At 41.3% G+C, this 17,719-nt stretch overlaps 1 protein-coding gene across 1 annotated transcript in view; it reads right to left on the bottom strand.

Annotated features, from left to right (window-relative positions):
* The window catches only part of MAPK1 (mitogen-activated protein kinase 1), an 86,588-nt gene extending 69,134 nt beyond the window's left edge, over window positions 1-17,454 (bottom strand). Inside the window, exon 1 of the mRNA XM_081037340.1 lies at window positions 17,117-17,454. Coding sequence (XP_080893466.1) covers window positions 17,117-17,235 — 119 coding nt within the window. The 5' untranslated portion in view covers window positions 17,236-17,454. The remainder of the gene's footprint in view (window positions 1-17,116) is intronic.
* Between the last annotated feature and the right edge of the window lie 265 nt (window positions 17,455-17,719).

The raw sequence follows: 17,719 nt of genomic DNA, 5'->3' as shown, positions 1-17,719 counted from the left end.
ACATTCCAAAGATTTGAAGCATAAGACATGCATGGAAGTTCCTCTGGCATGGCAGCTCCAGCTCCATTTTAAAGTGGTTCCATTTTTTTTGACAACTGTCAGAACACCTGAAAAAAAAAAATCTAATATGGAAAACGACACTAAAACTGACAGCCCCCTAGTCAATTAGAGCTTTCCTTTAAACATCAGTCAGCAAGATAAAAGAAATCTAAGCAATGCAAAGAAATAAAACTGTCATGATTTTCAACTAGGCTTGTCCAAAAAGATTTAAACAGATTATTGGAATAAGAGTTTATTGAGGTTGTGAGACATAAAATTAATAAAAGTCAAATGTATTCTGTAAATCAGCTACAAACAGATACAAATTACAATAGCAACAACAAACATAAGATACCAAAGAATCAATTTAACAAAAGATGTACAAGAATAATAGCACAAACTTTACTGGAAAAAATACTTAGGAAACAACGTGGCACTACCTAGTAAACATGCATATGCTCTACCACCCAGCAACTCTGCTACAGGCGATGGGTCTAAAGAAACTCTTGTATGTCAGGAAACATGTACAAGATTATTCTCAGAAAACAGTGTAGTAACAAGGAACAATACAAATGTCCATTAAGACTAGAATGGGTAAATTGCAGTATGTTTATACATGATATTTATAAAGCAGTGAAAACGAATAACTGTACTAAAAACACAATAATGATGAGTAAAAACAAGCTAGTTGAGGAATACATACAATATGATTATGATTACACTTATATAAAATTCAAAATCAGGAAACACTAAACACTATATTGTTTAAGAATAATCACATAAGGGAATACACATGAAGATGCTTAATGGCTAATAAGCTCTCAAAGAAATAGCAGTCATGGTGGTTGTGGAGAACCTGGAGGGGCAAGAGAGTGAAGGCAGAGAGACCAGACAGAACCCAAAGTGGAAGGAAACACAAAAAAGCAGCAGGCCAATGATGTCATGAGGAAATTCTATCACTTAAAGACATGGTAGTTTCAATGCTATCTCAGAAAACAAAAGAAAGAAAACTTCCAAATTCACTTTATGAAGCATGTTTAATAGTAAACCCCAAACCTAACAAAGACTGTGCTCACGCGCACTCGCGGGCGCGCGCGCACACACACACTACTAGAGATTAATATCACTTGTGAATACTAACACAAAACTTCAAATATTAGCAAACAGAATCCAACAGCACATTATAAAAAATAACCAAGCAGAATTTATTCCAAGAATGTAAAGGAGGCTCAATATAAGGAAATCCATTAATATGATACTATTAATAATGCTGGAGAAAAATCACGTGATCATCTCCAGGAAGGAAGAAAATACATTTGACAAAATTCACTCTTTTATGTTAAAAACAACCAAAACAGGAAGTGATGGATATTTCCTTGAGTAAATAAAACACACCTCAGCCCAATGTCAGAATTTTATTTAATAGGGAAACATAAGAGCCTTTCCTGCTGAAGTCAGAAACCATGTAAGGCCAAAATATTTTCCAATTTACATTTTTATAGGTAAGCACTAAATTCTACCGTGTTTCCCCGAAAATAAAACCAAGCTGGACAAATCAGCTCTAATGAGTCTTTTAGAGCAAAAATTAATATAAGACCTGGTATTATATTATACTATACTATACTATATTATTTATAAGACCCGGTCTTATGTTACAGTAAAATAAGACCGGGTCTTTACATTAACTTTTGCTCCAAAAGACACATTAGAGCTGATTGTCCGGGTAGGTCTTATTTTCGGGGAAACACGGTAAGATGCTAGACAAACAATTACCAGTTCTTGAATGCTACATTCTGCCTGCTGGGGTGACCAGAAGCATTCCTAAAGTTCCTATAAAACTTTGACCTTCTAATGACCATTTCTGTCTTGTAATTTCTTGGTGGCAGGAAATAAATGGCTCTTCCTAGCAGTTATTTCTGAGTGGACAGATAATCACAAGTGTCTTTTCTTTCTAGCTCCTTTTGTACTAAAGAAAGAATTTATAACGGTCCTAAAGAATATCACTTTGATCATCACCTAAATGGTACAGGATCAGTTACCTGAAAGGATGCTTGAAAACATTAGCAAAACATATGACAGACAGAATGCTTCAGTAAGGGAATGAACATTCCTACTGAATCTTTGATTAATCTAGCATTACTATCGACTGGTTTTTCACTGGTCTGAAACATCAAATATTTTTATATGCCTATATGGTCCTGCAGTAAAAATTAACTTATGTGAAAGGATTACATTGATCCTTACAAAAGGGCATCTGCTTCAACCATGGAACAGAAACGATGATGATTTAATGAAGGAAATATAAGTTTATTTGAGGATAGATTCAGCACTGCTAAACTGAAAGGGGAAGAAAAACTTCAAATAAGCCTTAAATTAAATAAACATTTTCACATTTCTATTGAAGCAATAAATAACAGTACCCTAAACTTAACTTAGTTACTGACTTGAGATAAATTTTTGTAACCAAGGTAAATTCTGTAGGTGTTACTCTCTACAATCCTGATCTGTGTTCAGTGGCAATTTAGATATTAAGTGGGGAAATGAATTAGTTTTGCTTTATTTTCTTTAGCTGTGCACCAAAAACTATTTCTCCTATAAATAAGACTGTACCAAGTTATTTTTTTCAGGATTGCTTTTAATCAGTTCTATTTAAGTTATTTCCCTATTTCTGCAACTCTACATTTTTCATTATACATTTCTTCCTAATGACAATATGAGAGCATTAATATTCATTCCATCATTAGGTTAAAAACTCTTCAAACACACATGAATAATGTAATCACTCGAGATAAACTAGTTAAGTACTCTGGTACAGTGTAGTAATAAGTCCAAGTTATTGGACAATAAGTAATAAGTAACAAGTTTACTTGTAACAAATTATAACAAGTTATAGTCCAATAAGTAATAAGTAACAAGTTTACCTTTAGATCATACAAAATAGTCATTTTCCTCAAGGGTTTAATTTTGGGCTTTTAACATTAAAGTAAATCATTTTTCCAGTTTTTAATAGGAAGTTTTCCCATTTTGTTATATCTCAATGATGATTATCCAGAGGTTTCTCAGGTAAACTACACTAAAATAGAAAGCTCTCCAATTACAGGGAAACACATAATACATACATGAGTCCTCTTAAAATATATATATATATATATATATATACATATATATGTGTGTGTATATATATATATATATATATATATATATATATATTTCTCCGAAAAATAAGACCTAACCGGAAAATAAACCCGAGCATGATTTTTCAGGATGACATCCCCTGAACACAAGCGTCTTTTGGAGCAAAAATTAATACGTAAGATTTGATCTTATTTTCAGGGAAACTTATTTTGGGGAAATATATATATATATATACATATATATATATATATATATATATATATATAAATTATATGTAATGTTCCTGAGGGCAGTGACATTAGAGCTGAAAGGAACCCTAGTGATGACCGTGACCCTTTAATTTTACAGATAAGAAAAACTAAAACCGGCTGGCCCGGTGGTTCAGGTAGTTGGAGTACCATGCCCTAACGCTGAGGTTGCCAGTTCGATTCCCACATGGGCCAGTGAGCTGCGCCCTCTACAGCTAAGATTGTGAACAATGGCTCTCCCTAGAGCTGAGCTGCCGTGAGCAGCCCGAGGTCAGCGTGGGCTGCTGTGTGCTGCCACCGGCTACCATGAGCGGCCGGCAGCCAGCGTGAGAGGCCAGCTGGCCGGTAAGAACTGCCATGAGCAGCAAACAGATGACTGGCAACCGACTATCTCAGCTGTGGGGAGCGCAAGGCTCATAATACCAGCATGGGCCAGAGAGCTGTGTCCTACACAACTAGACTGAGAAGCTACGGCTTGAACCGGAGTGGGGAGGGGAGGCGGAAAAAGGGGTAAAAAAAAAAAGAAAAACTAAAACCTGCAGAAGCAAAGTGACTAGCACAAGCCCATACAACGTGTCAATCATGGCAGGGACCAAGACCCCTGACTCCGAGGCTAGTGCTCTTTCACTTGGCTGAAAGATGCCTTTCCGGCTTCCCCCAAATTTGGGCACATCCTCACACAAGTGCTTTCCAACAAGACTGAGACTCACCAATAACTCTTTAGTGAAAAGGAATCAAATCTCAAACTACAGAAAAGTTGTACAGGGGTCATCAAACTTTTACTCTCTGAAGCATTTTAAAGTTCACCAACACGATACCTCATTACCCCCGAATACTTTAGAGTTTATTTCCCACAAACAAAAGAAGAGCATTTTCGGCTCAGTCTTTTGGGAAAGATCTCGCTGAGCCCCCCAGCATAATAAAGCTGTGTTCTCCCTGAAAAAAAAAAAAAAAAAAAAGAGCATTTTCTTCTAGAAACACAATGAAACCATCAAAATTGTTAACTGATACATTATTACAATCTAATCTTCAGACCCCATTTGATTGTGCCAATTCAGAATCACAGATCGCATTTATTAATAGTTGTCACATCTCTTTAGACTCCTTCAGTCTGGAACAATTCCTCAGTCTTTCCCTAAATTTCATGATGTTGACATTTTTGAACATCACAGGCTAGTTATTTTATAGAATATTCCTAAACTTGGGTTTATCTGGTGCTGTGTCATTAGATTTGAACAGTGCTTCAAATTCCCGGGTGTTCCTATTCTAAAGGAAAACCTGGAGAATGCTGAAATATTTGTATCAAAATCAAATGAGAGATGACAATTTTTTAAATGGGCAAAAATATGAATAGACACTTATCAAACAAGATAAAATAACTGGTTAATAATCACATAAAAAGATGCTCACCATCATTAGTCATGAAGGAAATGCAAAGTGCAACTCACTAGAGAGATACAATTAAAAAGACCAACTAAACCAAGTCGGTAAGAATGTGAAGAACTGAATGCCTCATACAATGTCAATAATGGTACAGCTACTTTGGAAAATAGTTTGCTCGTTTCTTACAAAATTAAAACATCAATTTTCAAAAGTGTCAAGGCATTAAAGACAAAGAAAGTCTGAGGAACTGCGCCAGGCTGAAGGAGACCGAACAGACAGGACAACTAAATGCAACATGTGATTGCTGAACAGAGTCTAAAGAGTCGGAAGTAGGAAGGTGTCAGTATTAACTTCCTGGTGGGGTTGGCTGTGATATGATTATGTAGGAGAGAGTCCTTGTTTGGTGAAAATACACAATGAAGTGTTTTGGTGAGATGGGGCATTATTATCAGCAATTTACTCTCAAATGATTCAGGAAAAAACCTTTTTTGCACTGTCCTTGTACTCTTTCTGAATGTTTTAGAAATGTGTTTAATGTGTAGCATTTAAAATGTTTTAAGTCTTTTTATTACAGAAAAAGCTCTCCCCTTTCCACTCTATACCCTTATCCCATTTAATAGTCCTTCACAGCATTACCGGTAAGTGAAACGTTACGTGCATCTTAGTCTGCCTTCTCCACTGCAAAGTTAGCTCCTCAAGGGCATGAACTATGTTCACCACTCTATTCTCAGTGCCTAAAATAGTGGCCAGTACATAGGTTATTTATATTTGCTCAATAAATTAATCTGCAGTCTTATTATGGTTTAAAATAAAATTTTACCATCCCCTTCCCCCAAAACACACATCACTTATGACTCAGCAACTCCACTCCTAAGTACCCAAGAGAAATGAAAACATATGTCCACACAAGAACTTACAGATGAATGTTCACAGCAGCATTATTCATAATAGGCAAAAACTGGAAACATTCCAAATATCCATAATCTGGTATAGTTATCCAATTAATTACTATTTGATGACAAAAAACAACAAACTACTGATCCTGACAACAACATGGATGAATCTCAAAACATTGTAAGTGAAGAAAACACCAGATACAAAATCCTGCATCTTGCATGATTCCATTTTCATGAAAGATCTAGGAGAGGCAAAACAGAAAGTAGATCAGGGGTTGCCTGGGAGGGAGTGGGAGTGGAAAATGACTGCAAATGACAAGAGGAAACTTTTTGGAATGATGGAGGTGTTCTAAAATTGGACTGTGGTGATAGTTGTACAGTTTTGTAAATTTACTAAAAATTACTGAACTTAAAATTATATGAATTTATGCCGATATAGCTGTTTTAAAAGAACTAAAGACAGCCTCCTTTTGCTTGCCGTTTGGTTAAGTTTTTTAAAAATTAGTATAGTATAAAGAGGTGAATAAGGCTTCACCCAGTAAGGGGGATGAGCATCTTAAAATAGCTTGCTAACCTGGGCTGGCCCAGTGGCTCAGGTGGTTGGAGCGCCCTGCTCCTAAATACCAAAGGCCGCCGGGCCAATTCCCACATGGGCCAGTGAGCTGCGCACTCTACAACTAAGATTGTGAACAACAGCTCTCTCTGGAGCTGGGCTACCCTGAGCAGTCAGAGATTGGTGTGAGCTACCGCGGGCTACCTTGTGCCACCTTGTGCCACCAAGAGCGGCCTGTGGCCAGCGTGAGCAGCCAACCAATGGCCGACCGACTGCCTCAGCAGGGGGAGCCAAGGCTCATAACACCAGCATGGGCCAGGGAGCTGTGTCCTACACAACTAGACTGAGAAACAACGGCTTGAACCGGAATGGGGGGGGGGCGGGGAGGCGGAAGATAGGGGGTAAAATAAATTAAAAAAAAATAAAATGAAATAGCTTGCTAACCCAAATTAAGGTCCAAACTGCAAAATGTGGGACTCTGATAACTGGTAGGAGCTGTTGTCTTCATTTTCTCTACATTTACCTGGCCCTTCAAGTTGGCTTTAAAAGGAATTCTCAGAATCCGCATTAGACTCATATATCAGCCATCCACCTCCAGCACCTAGACAAGAGTCTCTGAGAGCACCTGGGCTTGGAAACACAAACACACCAACGCTAGTCATTAAAATAGAATAGCAAATCAGAGCAACAAAGTTTGAATTTGTGTAGAGGATCCTGATTGTCTGAGAAATAAACTACTAATTTTCATGGTTAGGATGTCCCACCAACTTATTTGTGAATCACAGTTTTATTTTTTTTTTAAAGATTTTATTGGGGAAGGGGAACAGGACTTTATTGGGGAACAGTGTGTACTTCCAGGCCTTTTTTGCAAGTCAAGTTGTTGTCCTTTCAGTGTTAGTTGTGGAGGGCGCAGCTCAGCTCCAGGTCCAGTTGCCATTGCTAGTTACAGGGGGCGTAGCCCACCATCCCTTGCGGGACTCGAACCGGCAACCTTGTGGTTGAGAGCCCACGCTCCAACCAACTGAGCCATTCGGGAGGCAACTCAGCTCAAGGTGCTGTGTTCAATCTTAGTTGCAGGGGGCGGAGCCCACCATCCCTTGGTGGGACTTGAGGAGTTGAACCAGCAACCTTGTGGTTGAGAGCCCACTGGCCCATGTGGGAATCAAACTGGCAGCCTTTGGAGTTAGGAGCACGGAGCTCTAACCGCCTGAGCCACCGGGCCGGCCCCACAGTTTTATTTTTTGCACTAGAATATTATTCTTAAGCGGGGTGGAGGGCAGCGGAATTTTATATGGCTTCAAATTCTCAAGATTTTAGGGGACATATGTAAGAAAATGAAAAACAAGTATCCCTGCTTACTATAGAAGACTGCTCAGAGGTGCTTTATGTTCATTTAATAACAGAAAGAATAATCCACTCAAAAACTGTTTTGTGCATAAACCACCTTTTTTCAGTTTCCCAAACGCAAAAAAAACAAAACAAAAACCACGGAGAGCCACTTAAAATTAAATGACGTATCAACAGACTTTGAAATTAGTATTCTAGACCTGTGTTTGTGATAAGTGCTAGAAAGAGAAAAAGAAGGAAACTCATTAGAAGGAACTTAAAGCCAGGGGGACCCGAGCAAGCCTTTCTAACCCTTTCTGAGCCGCTGCCATTGGGCCAGGCGTCTGACGGACAGTACGCTCCCTGAGGTTTGTTCACTGATGAATCTGCACGACTAGAATGCCCCTAGTACATACACTATTTGTTGAATTAATTAGTAACTGGAAAGCCCAGGTGGCGTTAGCTGTTCTGTCCAGAATGATCTCCTAAGTGGTTTCACTATGTTACATAGTAATTTATTTCCTTATCAGCCTGTGACCAACACCACACTGCAACATCTTGAGGGAGGGCAGGAACGTGGCCCAGGGCCTGGCACAGAAGATGCTCTCTGACTGTTAAATCAAAGAATGGGAGAGTGAGTTGCAAAAGATCACACAACTGAAACTCGACACATAACCTATGTGACCCCAAGTCTAAAATTTTTATGTCTGCACGTTCTGCTTTACACTCCAAGAGGATACTCTGGTGAGTATCCTGAGGTGAGGGAGGATCAGGTTGTACCAGGACCACTTACTTCAAGGGAATAACAACAATTAGAGCATTAACCAAAGATTGTGTGCTCAGCACTTCACCTACGTATCTCACTTAAGTTTCACAACACTGACATGTGTGTCACTATCTCCTTTCTACAGGTGAGGAAAACAAGGCTCAAGTCACACATAAGAGGTCAAAGCCCACACTTATACCCACTCCATGGTGCAGACTCCCAGGAAGAAGATAAAACTCGGGGGTGAGGGCTGTGGTCAGGTTTCAGAACACTGGCCTCAGACAATCAGGTCAAGAAGTCACTCAGTGGGTGGTAGGTTCTTAGGTGTTTATTGATAGGTTGCATAACTCCCATGTATGTCATGTGTTATATATGTATCAAACATTAAATAAATTTTAAAGATGCCACCCAGTTTAGCTGCCACCCCCATACTGCCATAGACGGAAGGCAAAAGAACACTAAAAGCAGCCTAAAGCCCTTCTCCTGCCTCAACTACTTCTCCCTCTCCTCTCCTCCCCTCTGTCCCCACAGGCTCCAACAGCAGGGACCAGTTCCAGCCTGGAGAAGAGCAGGGGAAGCAGAACCAAGTACTTTAACCTGGCAAGTCAGCTGTCAACGGGAGACATCTTTTGACTACCCCCAACCCTATGGCTCATACCTTAGGGATGTCCAGCCGTGTCAAATGACCCCATCTTAGGCCTCGCTGACTGGACCTGAGATGGACACTATCCCAAGCTGGATCAGATTCTCTCTTCCAGGAATCAGATTAATAGCGCTCTCAGCCCCTGGTTGTCAATGAACTAAAGATACATACCTGGGGGAAACTAGGGTCAGCTACCTTCTGCCAAATGCATGGGGAAGTGGTAAAAGAGCAACAGAAAAAAAAAAGCAAGCTGTGCAGAGATGCAGTGTGCAAGAAGATTTTGTAAATGTAAAGAGGGAGGGAGGTAGCTGCCTTGGTCTATTTTCTAGTTCCTGGTTGCAACGGTACCTGAAGCTTTAACTGCCATTTCCTGCCCCTGTGGTACCATGAGAAAGACCCCTGGATCTCAATCATAAACTCCTCAATGTCTACAATCCATTTTCTACAAGGTAGTGCTTGCAACACTCTGGCACCCTACCCTGCTTTTCACTCAGCTAGCTCTAAGTCATTCTCCAGGTCCCAGTTTAAGTACCACTTCCTCCAGGAAATCCTCCCAGAGGACTCCTCAGACTATCTTAGCCCTCCTTTTATATCCTCCGGTAGCACTCTGCACCTCATCATACTCAGTTATTACTTTCCCGCTGGATTGTAAATACCAGAGTAAAAACCACTTCTGTTCACCACTCTGACCCTACCACTTTAGCACATAGGTCAGGTACACACACTTAATATTAGCAAACAAACGAAAACCAAGAAACTAGTAGAGGTAAGTAGGAGGGGTGAGAAGAAATCAACACTATCCTCCTGATAAAAAACTAAGTTCCTTTGGCTCTACCTCCTTCACCCCTTCCAAGTATCCAGTTTTTTCCTCTTTCACCTCAACAGGCCCAAGTTGCCTATGATAATCATCATTTTATATTTTGATGCCAATGTAGGAACCCAGGCTGCAGGAAATATGTTTCCATGTAGCTTGGTATAACAGCAAAGTATCTAGTAGTTTAAAAAAAAAATCACAAGTTTTGGGACCTAGACCAATCTCAGTTCTACTAGGTATTTATTGGCTATGAACTTTAGACAAGTTACTTGAGACCTGATTTCCTTACCTGTAAAGTGAACAACAGAAAAACCCCTTAAAGATGAGGATGAAAATGAATTTCACACCATAGCACCTAAAGCAAGGCAGCTTGCAACAGATGTTAGTCAGCTGGTCGTGGTAAGTCTCATGCAAACTCCCACCCCTACACACCACTTTTCAGCTTCTACCGGCCTTGGATTTAGATCCCAAAGCCTGCTCTAAGACTGAGAATCTGAGAGGGACCTTGGAAAACATCTATCCTGTTTGCTTTTCAATGTGTAGGAGCCCTAAGAAGTGACTAAGACAAGCAAAAAGGGAAAAACAGCACCTCAGGGTTAGGCAGATGGGTAGGTGGAGTAGGCTGGATGCAGGGTGGGTAGCTCTGGTTGTTTTTTTTTACTTAGTAAGTACATTAATGTGAAGAATAAATTATATGTGGTTCCTGGGAAAACTCAACTTCGATGCTTTTCATAAAATTCTTTTTATAAATACTTGAGAATTGAAAACATACTAATTAAATTCATAGGAATGGTGTATCAGTTATAGCTAACCACCTGGTGCACATTATTAGAATGTTATAAATATCAAAATTAATTTTGTTCTGAGTTTTATTTGTACTCAAAACTGTTCAGAAACACTGGATTTTCTGTTGCTCATGTAAGCTGGTCTCCTCACATCTTTCATCTCCAAAAAGCGTATATGAGACTATCAAAAATTAAATTAACAGTTAACAAGCAAAACTAAGAATCTGAATCCAGATGTTTCCAGGTTTTGAGCTTTTATAGATGAGACATACTACTGCTGGTCCTGCCTTTCAAACAGGTGGTGCAAATACCTACCGTGTTTCCCCGAAAATAAGACCTAGCTGGACCATCAGCTCTAATGCATCTTTTGGAGCAAAAATTAACATAAGACTCGGTCTTATTTTAATATAATATAAAATCAGGTATAATATAATATACTATAATATAATATAATAATATAATACACCGGGTCTTATTTTAATATAAGACTCGGTCTTATATTAATTTTTGCTCTAAAAGACACATTAGAGCTGATGGTCCGGCTAGGTCTTATTTTCAGGGAAACAGGGCAGCAGCTTTCCAGGGAGGGAGGGAGTGCTACAGCAGAGAGTAATAAGGGCAAGTTTATGGAGGAGATGAGCCTTAGAGGAAGGAAGGTAGGACTTGAATAGAGCTCAGTGTGTCTCCCGGGGGTGTGTTGGAGGAGTGTACTACTGGCATCTTGACATAACGGTTCTCCAGTGGAGGGACTGTACCAAGCACTGCAAGTTGTTTAGAATGCCTGCCTCCGCCACATACACACCAAAGGCCAATAACAACGCTGAATCAATGTGACCCCCCCCCCAAAAAAAAAGCCCACATACATTTCAAAATACCCCTGCAGAGGATGTAAAAAATACCCCTAGATAAGCAGAAAGAAAAGAGAGTAAGCACAATGGGTAGAAAGCATGAGAGGGGAACACAATTCACAAAATTAGATGAGGAACTGGCAGAAAGAGCACCATCCTTTAATGACTCTCACCTACAAAATCAAGTCCGAACTCCTTCGTAAACAATGTCCTTCAGGATTTGACCCTGTCCATCCCAACTGTTTCAACTCCAGTTTTCTCCCTAAGTCACCCTATGTTCTTGCCATCCCAAACAACTTGTGGTTTTCCTGATCTGATGTGCTGTTTTCACATTTCTGTACCTTTGCATGTACATTTTCCTCTAATTTCCTCAAAGTAAACTCCTATTCATCCATCAACATCCAACTCAAAAGTCTGTGAAGCCATACAAAGAGCCCCATGCCACTCAGGCCTTCTTCTTTTCTCACAGCATTTCACACATACCTTCTGTATAGCACTGGCATATTCTCTGTATTATTGTCCAACACAATCCCACTATTTGGACTAAGAGCTACTAAAGGGAAGGGACCATGCGAATCCTGGCACATAAAAGGTGCTCAATAAATATTTTCCAAGTGAATGACCTTGCATGAAATGTTTTCAAAAAGATCAAAAAGCGATACCAGCAAAAGCAGACAACAGTTATTTTCTGTTATTGAAAGCATGTATTTTCTCAATTCTGATCTTTGGTTGAGTGTCACTTCGGTACCAGATGGACTGGGATGCTCTATCACTTCCTAGCTGTGTGTTGTAGGACAAGTTAACTAAACTCTCTGTGTCTAGCTTCCTCACTTACAAAGTAACCACCTTTGCAGTGTTGTTATGAGGATTAATTAATGTACGTTGGTTTTTTTTTAAAAAAGTACTGACTAAATGGTAGTTCTACTAAGCTGTCAAAATCACAAAAACCTTAATAGGACAGGATACCATATCATCAGGAATGTGATCACAACAAAATTTTGGTTGGTACCATCTGTTTTTCTAGGAGAGCTGAAACTCAACAAATCCAATCGCTAGCTTGTCTCCTTCAAGCTGCTTCATTTGCCCTCTACTATTCAATACCAACCACTTAATGACCACTATCAACCTTGGCTCCTTTGGTAAGGTATGCTCCCGGTTCTCTGGTCTCTCTGACCACACTTCCTCTGTCTTCTTCAGTAACTTGCCCTCTATTGACACCTAAAGTCAGGCATTCCTTTGGCTCAGTTCTCCATTTTTTTCTCATCTTGTCCACTCTAAAGTCTTCAATTAGTATCTCTATGGAGACGATCCTACGACCTGTCAGTCACGTTCAGAAAGTATTTCAAACCTAATTTACACAACACAGATTATTTCTTATCTTAGTTAATTAGATGATCAAGCATATAGCTTCAATTTCTACTCTCATACCCCTTTCTTTTCTGTATTCTTACACATCTCACCAGTCCTCAGGTTTTTCTTCCTTTGCTTACCTCTTAAAGTATTTGCCAGAGATACCTCTTTGATTTTTCTATTCTACCTCAGTGGCTCTTAACTTTTCTGGGATAATGGACCCCTTTGAAAATCTATTGAATGATATGGATTGTTTACTAAACAGGTGGACATACAACATCTGCTTGCAATTTCACCTAACCAATGACCTCAAAAACCAATCCGTGCTCATCCACACAAGACTACCACTTACATAAATTTCCATCTCCAGGTTCTAATTCCCTGTTTCAAGATACCTTCCGGAAATAGTCTAAATGGACAGGCACCACAAACTTAATCCGAACCAGAGCTTATTACCTTGTTTCCCCGAAAATAAGACCTCGCCGGACCATCAGCAATAATGCGTCTTTTGGAGCAAAAATTAATATAAGACCCAATCATATATTATATTAAGATGTGGTCTTATATTAAAATAAGACCGGGTCTTATATTAATTTTTGCTCCAAAAGATGCATTAGTGCTGACAGTCCGGCTAGGTCTTATTTTGGGGGAAACACAGTATTTCTCCCTAACAAACCTGCTCTGCATACAGTATTCCTTCTCAGATAATGGCACAACCATCTGCCCAGGCTCCCAAGATAGAAGCCTTGGAATTCCTGTGTTTCCCCATAAATAAGGCCTAGCTGGACAATTAGCTCTAATGCGTCTTTTGGAGAAAAAATTAAAATAACACCTGGTCTTATATTATATTATACAAGATCTGGTCTTACATTACAGTAAAATAAGACCAGATCTTATGTTAAAAAAGACGCATTAGAGTTGAGAGTCTGGCTAGGTCTTGTTTTCAGGGAAACACGGTAATAACAATGTCTGTACCCAACCAATCACCAAGCCTTGTCTCAGAAATTCCTCTCAAATCCAAATCCCACCTCTCTCAGGTTTTCACCCTTTAAGATTGCATGATCATTTGCTTCTTCCCATGATTAAGTCTTTCTACCACTCTTGACAAGAGCCCATTACTCATTCTCTTTATAAGGTCTCTCCCCTCCATCTGCTACCTTCCACTGCCACTATATTACTTCACCTCTAATAGCTGCAATAGCCTGATTCCCTCCCCTCATTTTTTTTCTTATTATTTCCACCACCATTGATCTATCTTCCCCGAAAATTTCAAAATCGACCATGTGACTCCAATTTTCCAGAAACACTGATGCTTCTCCATTGCACAAATATACAATCAAATTTAGTTTTGCCTTTAGAGTCCTGTAAAGTTTGGCACGTAAGTACTTATCCAGGATTAGATTCCACAGCTCACACTGCCACTTCTGTCTATTATCTATCAAAATCACACCCACTCATAAAAGGCCCAATTCAAACTCCATTCTTCATCTTTATATCCTCCACATGATGATTAGGAAAGAGCTCTGCATAGAAAAGGCAAAATTCTTAATAAACTGATTCAGGAAATGAAAATGAAACAAAACCCAAAAAATAATTAAATCCTTTTGGAAGCATTACACTTTCTAAAATATTGATATTCAAATATTAACATTTTAATCAAGAAGCCCTCCATAAACCCCGTACTATTAATCAACATTTATTAAATGCTAATAATGTGCAACGTAGATTAAATACTTACTAGCGTATATCATCAACCTGAAGATCAAAAGCTATAATCTGGACCCAGAATTCTAACTCCAATTGTATTTGTATTTTATTTAGGAAAGGAAAATTACAGTAAGAGGACTTGGCCTTTCACCGGATAAGAGATTTAGAAGGTCAAACAAGTCTACAGCAGTGATAGAAAAGTTACCACACCTAAAATCATCTTCAGACTAGTAAAAATCCTATCAGAAAGGGGGGAAAAACCTTACAATGAAATGTCCTAAGATTTTTTTCAGTCCATTTTTTTTAAAAAAAGATTTTATTCGGGAAGGGGAACAGGACTTTATCGGGGAACAGTGTGTACTTCCAGGACTTTTTTTCCCCAAGTTGTGGAGGGTGCCGTTCAGGTTCAAGTTGTCCTTTCCGTCTTAGTTGTTGAGGGCGCAGCTCAGCCCACCATCCCTTGTGGGAATCGAACTGGCAAACCTGTGGTTGAGAAGCCCGCGCTCCAACCAACTGAGCCATCTGAGAGGCAGCTCAGCTCAAGGTGCCGTGTTCAATCTTAGTTGCAGGGGGTGGAGCCCACCATCCCTTGCGGGACTCAAGGAGTTGAACTAGAAACCTTGTGGTTGAGAGCCCACTGGCCCATGTGGGAATCGAACTGGCAGCCTTCGGAGTTAGGAGCATGGAGCTCCAACCGTCTGAGCCACCAGGCCTGGCCCTTCAAGTCCGTATTTTGGATGCTAATTTTTTAAAAAGGGCCGAAGGATGTGATGGGCAATTCTGAGCCTCTTATAGTGAGATACGTTTACTGGCATACCTAACCAGCAAGTGCAACAGCAATCAGATGTATGACAGAGAAGTGATGTTGCGGGCAGTACTTTTTCTCCATTGCTTCCTAAGACTTTTATTCTTTTAGGCCTGACCTAATTTAATTTCTCTATTGGCTCATAAGCCTCTGAGTTCACGTTCATTTTCATAGTTGTATACTGTGCAGTATTTTGCTCTTGAACAGAATTCAAGATTCAAGGAGTCTTTCTTTAAAAACAGAATTTTAACTAGTCTTTTTATCTAGCTAACATATTTGATAAACTATGCCCTCTATGTTTCTAAAATTATGATAATTCAAATTTGAATGTGTTTCTGAAATAGATTCGCTCATAACAACAAAATATGCTCAAATTCTAAAACTAATACCGTGTTTCTCCAAAAATAAGACCTAGCCGGACAATCAGCTCTAATGTGTCTTTTGGAGCAAAAATTAATATAAGACCCGGTTTTATTTTACTATAAGACCGGGTCTTATAGAGCTGACTGTCCGCCTAGGTCTTATTTTCAGGGAAATGGTAGCAACATTATTTTAGGATAACAAGATGTAATGGAAAGAGCTACAGCATTTGAATTAAGATCTCAGTCTACAATCTCAAGTGTGACTCTTTAATTGTATGACCTTAGAAATTCACTTCACCTCGAAATACTTTCTCACCTGAAAGACAGATATCACCCTTTTCCTCCCTCAAGGTGGCTGTTCAAATAAAATGAGATAATGTACCTAACAAAGTGATAATGTACCTGCCACTTAGTGTTCAATAAATATGTTTGCTTCCTTCATTCAACATAAAAGACAAGTCACAAGAAGATTTAGGTGTAAGGGAATCTACACTTCCACATGTCTTCATCAGCATAAAACACTACCTAGTTGGTTCTAATAAAAACAATTATCGTCACCCTCGTTCCCCGTTTCTAAGGGGTACAGATTAAGATGAGGAACCCTGCACGTAACACTGCAAGACCTCCATTAAGGCTGCATATATACTAAGCACTAAAACATTAACAGAAAAAGACCACAGTAATTGTTCTATAACGTGTGGATGCATTTAGGCTGGTAAGAGCGTTCACCCGGGGTAAAGAAAAAAAAAAAGAGTCAAATTAGGCCCAATTCCAAACGACTCTTTAATAAATCAGGAGAACGGTGTTGGCGTATCCTTCCAGAGACACAAACAGTACGATATTAAAATCCATTTAAAAACTTCAAGATTGAAATATTACACAACACTGGTGCCACTAATGCTTTTTAGAAAGCCTGCGCAGAAGAGCACCATTAGTACCACTGAAAATATTTACTGAAAGCCGTTCGAGGAAGACACAGGCGAGAGAAGGAAAACAGACCCAGGTCGGTGTTCTACACCCAAGACGAGGCGAACCGCTTTCACGATCCCGGCCGCCACCACCACCGACCCGCAAGCATCTAAAGGAATTCCCGGCGTTACAATCGGATGTCAAAAAGAAGACCACCACGCTGGCATTAGGGGGCGGTGGGGGAGGCGCTTCGGTTCCCTTCCTGGGGGTCCTGACTCAAAATGCGCGCTGCGCCGGAGCCCGCAACACCCGGGTCCCGGCCTCCGCCCCCCGCGCCCTCCCGACGGCGAGCGAGGGCCAGCCCGCCAAGGGCCGCGAGCACCACCCAAACCTCCACCGGCCCCAGGGCCCCGCCCGAAGCCCAAGGTTGGGGGCGCGGCGGCGCGGGAGGCCCAGGCTCGGACGAGGCCGCGGTTGCGTCCCCTGCGGCCCCGAAAGACCGGGTGGGCAGGCGCGGCCAGGCCTGCGGGCGGGCGCGGACACTCACCACACCATGCCGTAGGCGCCCTCGCCGATGTACGAGAGATTGGTGTAGCGCGGCCCCACGTCGAACACCTGCCCGCGGACCATCTCCGGGCCCGCGCCCGCCGCCGCCGCCGCCGCCATGTTGGCTGCCGGGCCGCCGCAGCCGCCTCCGCCGCGCTGGGCTGAGCTCGACGCTCCGCAGCCGCCGCTCGGCCTACGCCGCGCCTCCCGGAGGGACCGCGCCGCCGCTGGTGCAGCCGCTGCCGCTGACCGGGAAGGAGCAAGGAGGGAACCGCTCAGAAGACCTGGAGAACCCACAGCGACCCAGAACGACTGATTGCCTGACTGACTGACGGGCGGGCCGGCGGGCGGAGGGAGGGGCGCGCGCCGAGGAGGGCGCCGGGCGGGGCCAAGCAGCGTGCGCGAGGATTGGCTCTCCGCGGCCTAGGGGGCGTGGCTGCGGGGCCGAAGGAAGTGGTGAGCTCAGGGCGGAGCTCGGCGGCCGAGCCAGCCGCGGCGGCCGCGGTACTGCCGTACGTGGTCACGTGCTCTTGTGAGGGTGTGGGGGGGCTTCTGCACAGAAGGTGGCTCTTGAGAGGCTGGAGGTATCCGAGTTGTCAGGAGA

Source organism: Rhinolophus hipposideros (genome assembly GCF_964194185.1).
Source record: "Rhinolophus hipposideros genome assembly, chromosome: 24".
NCBI classification, from domain to species: Eukaryota; Metazoa; Chordata; class Mammalia; order Chiroptera; family Rhinolophidae; genus Rhinolophus; species Rhinolophus hipposideros.
This window is presented reverse-complemented; position numbering and strand designations above follow the sequence as displayed.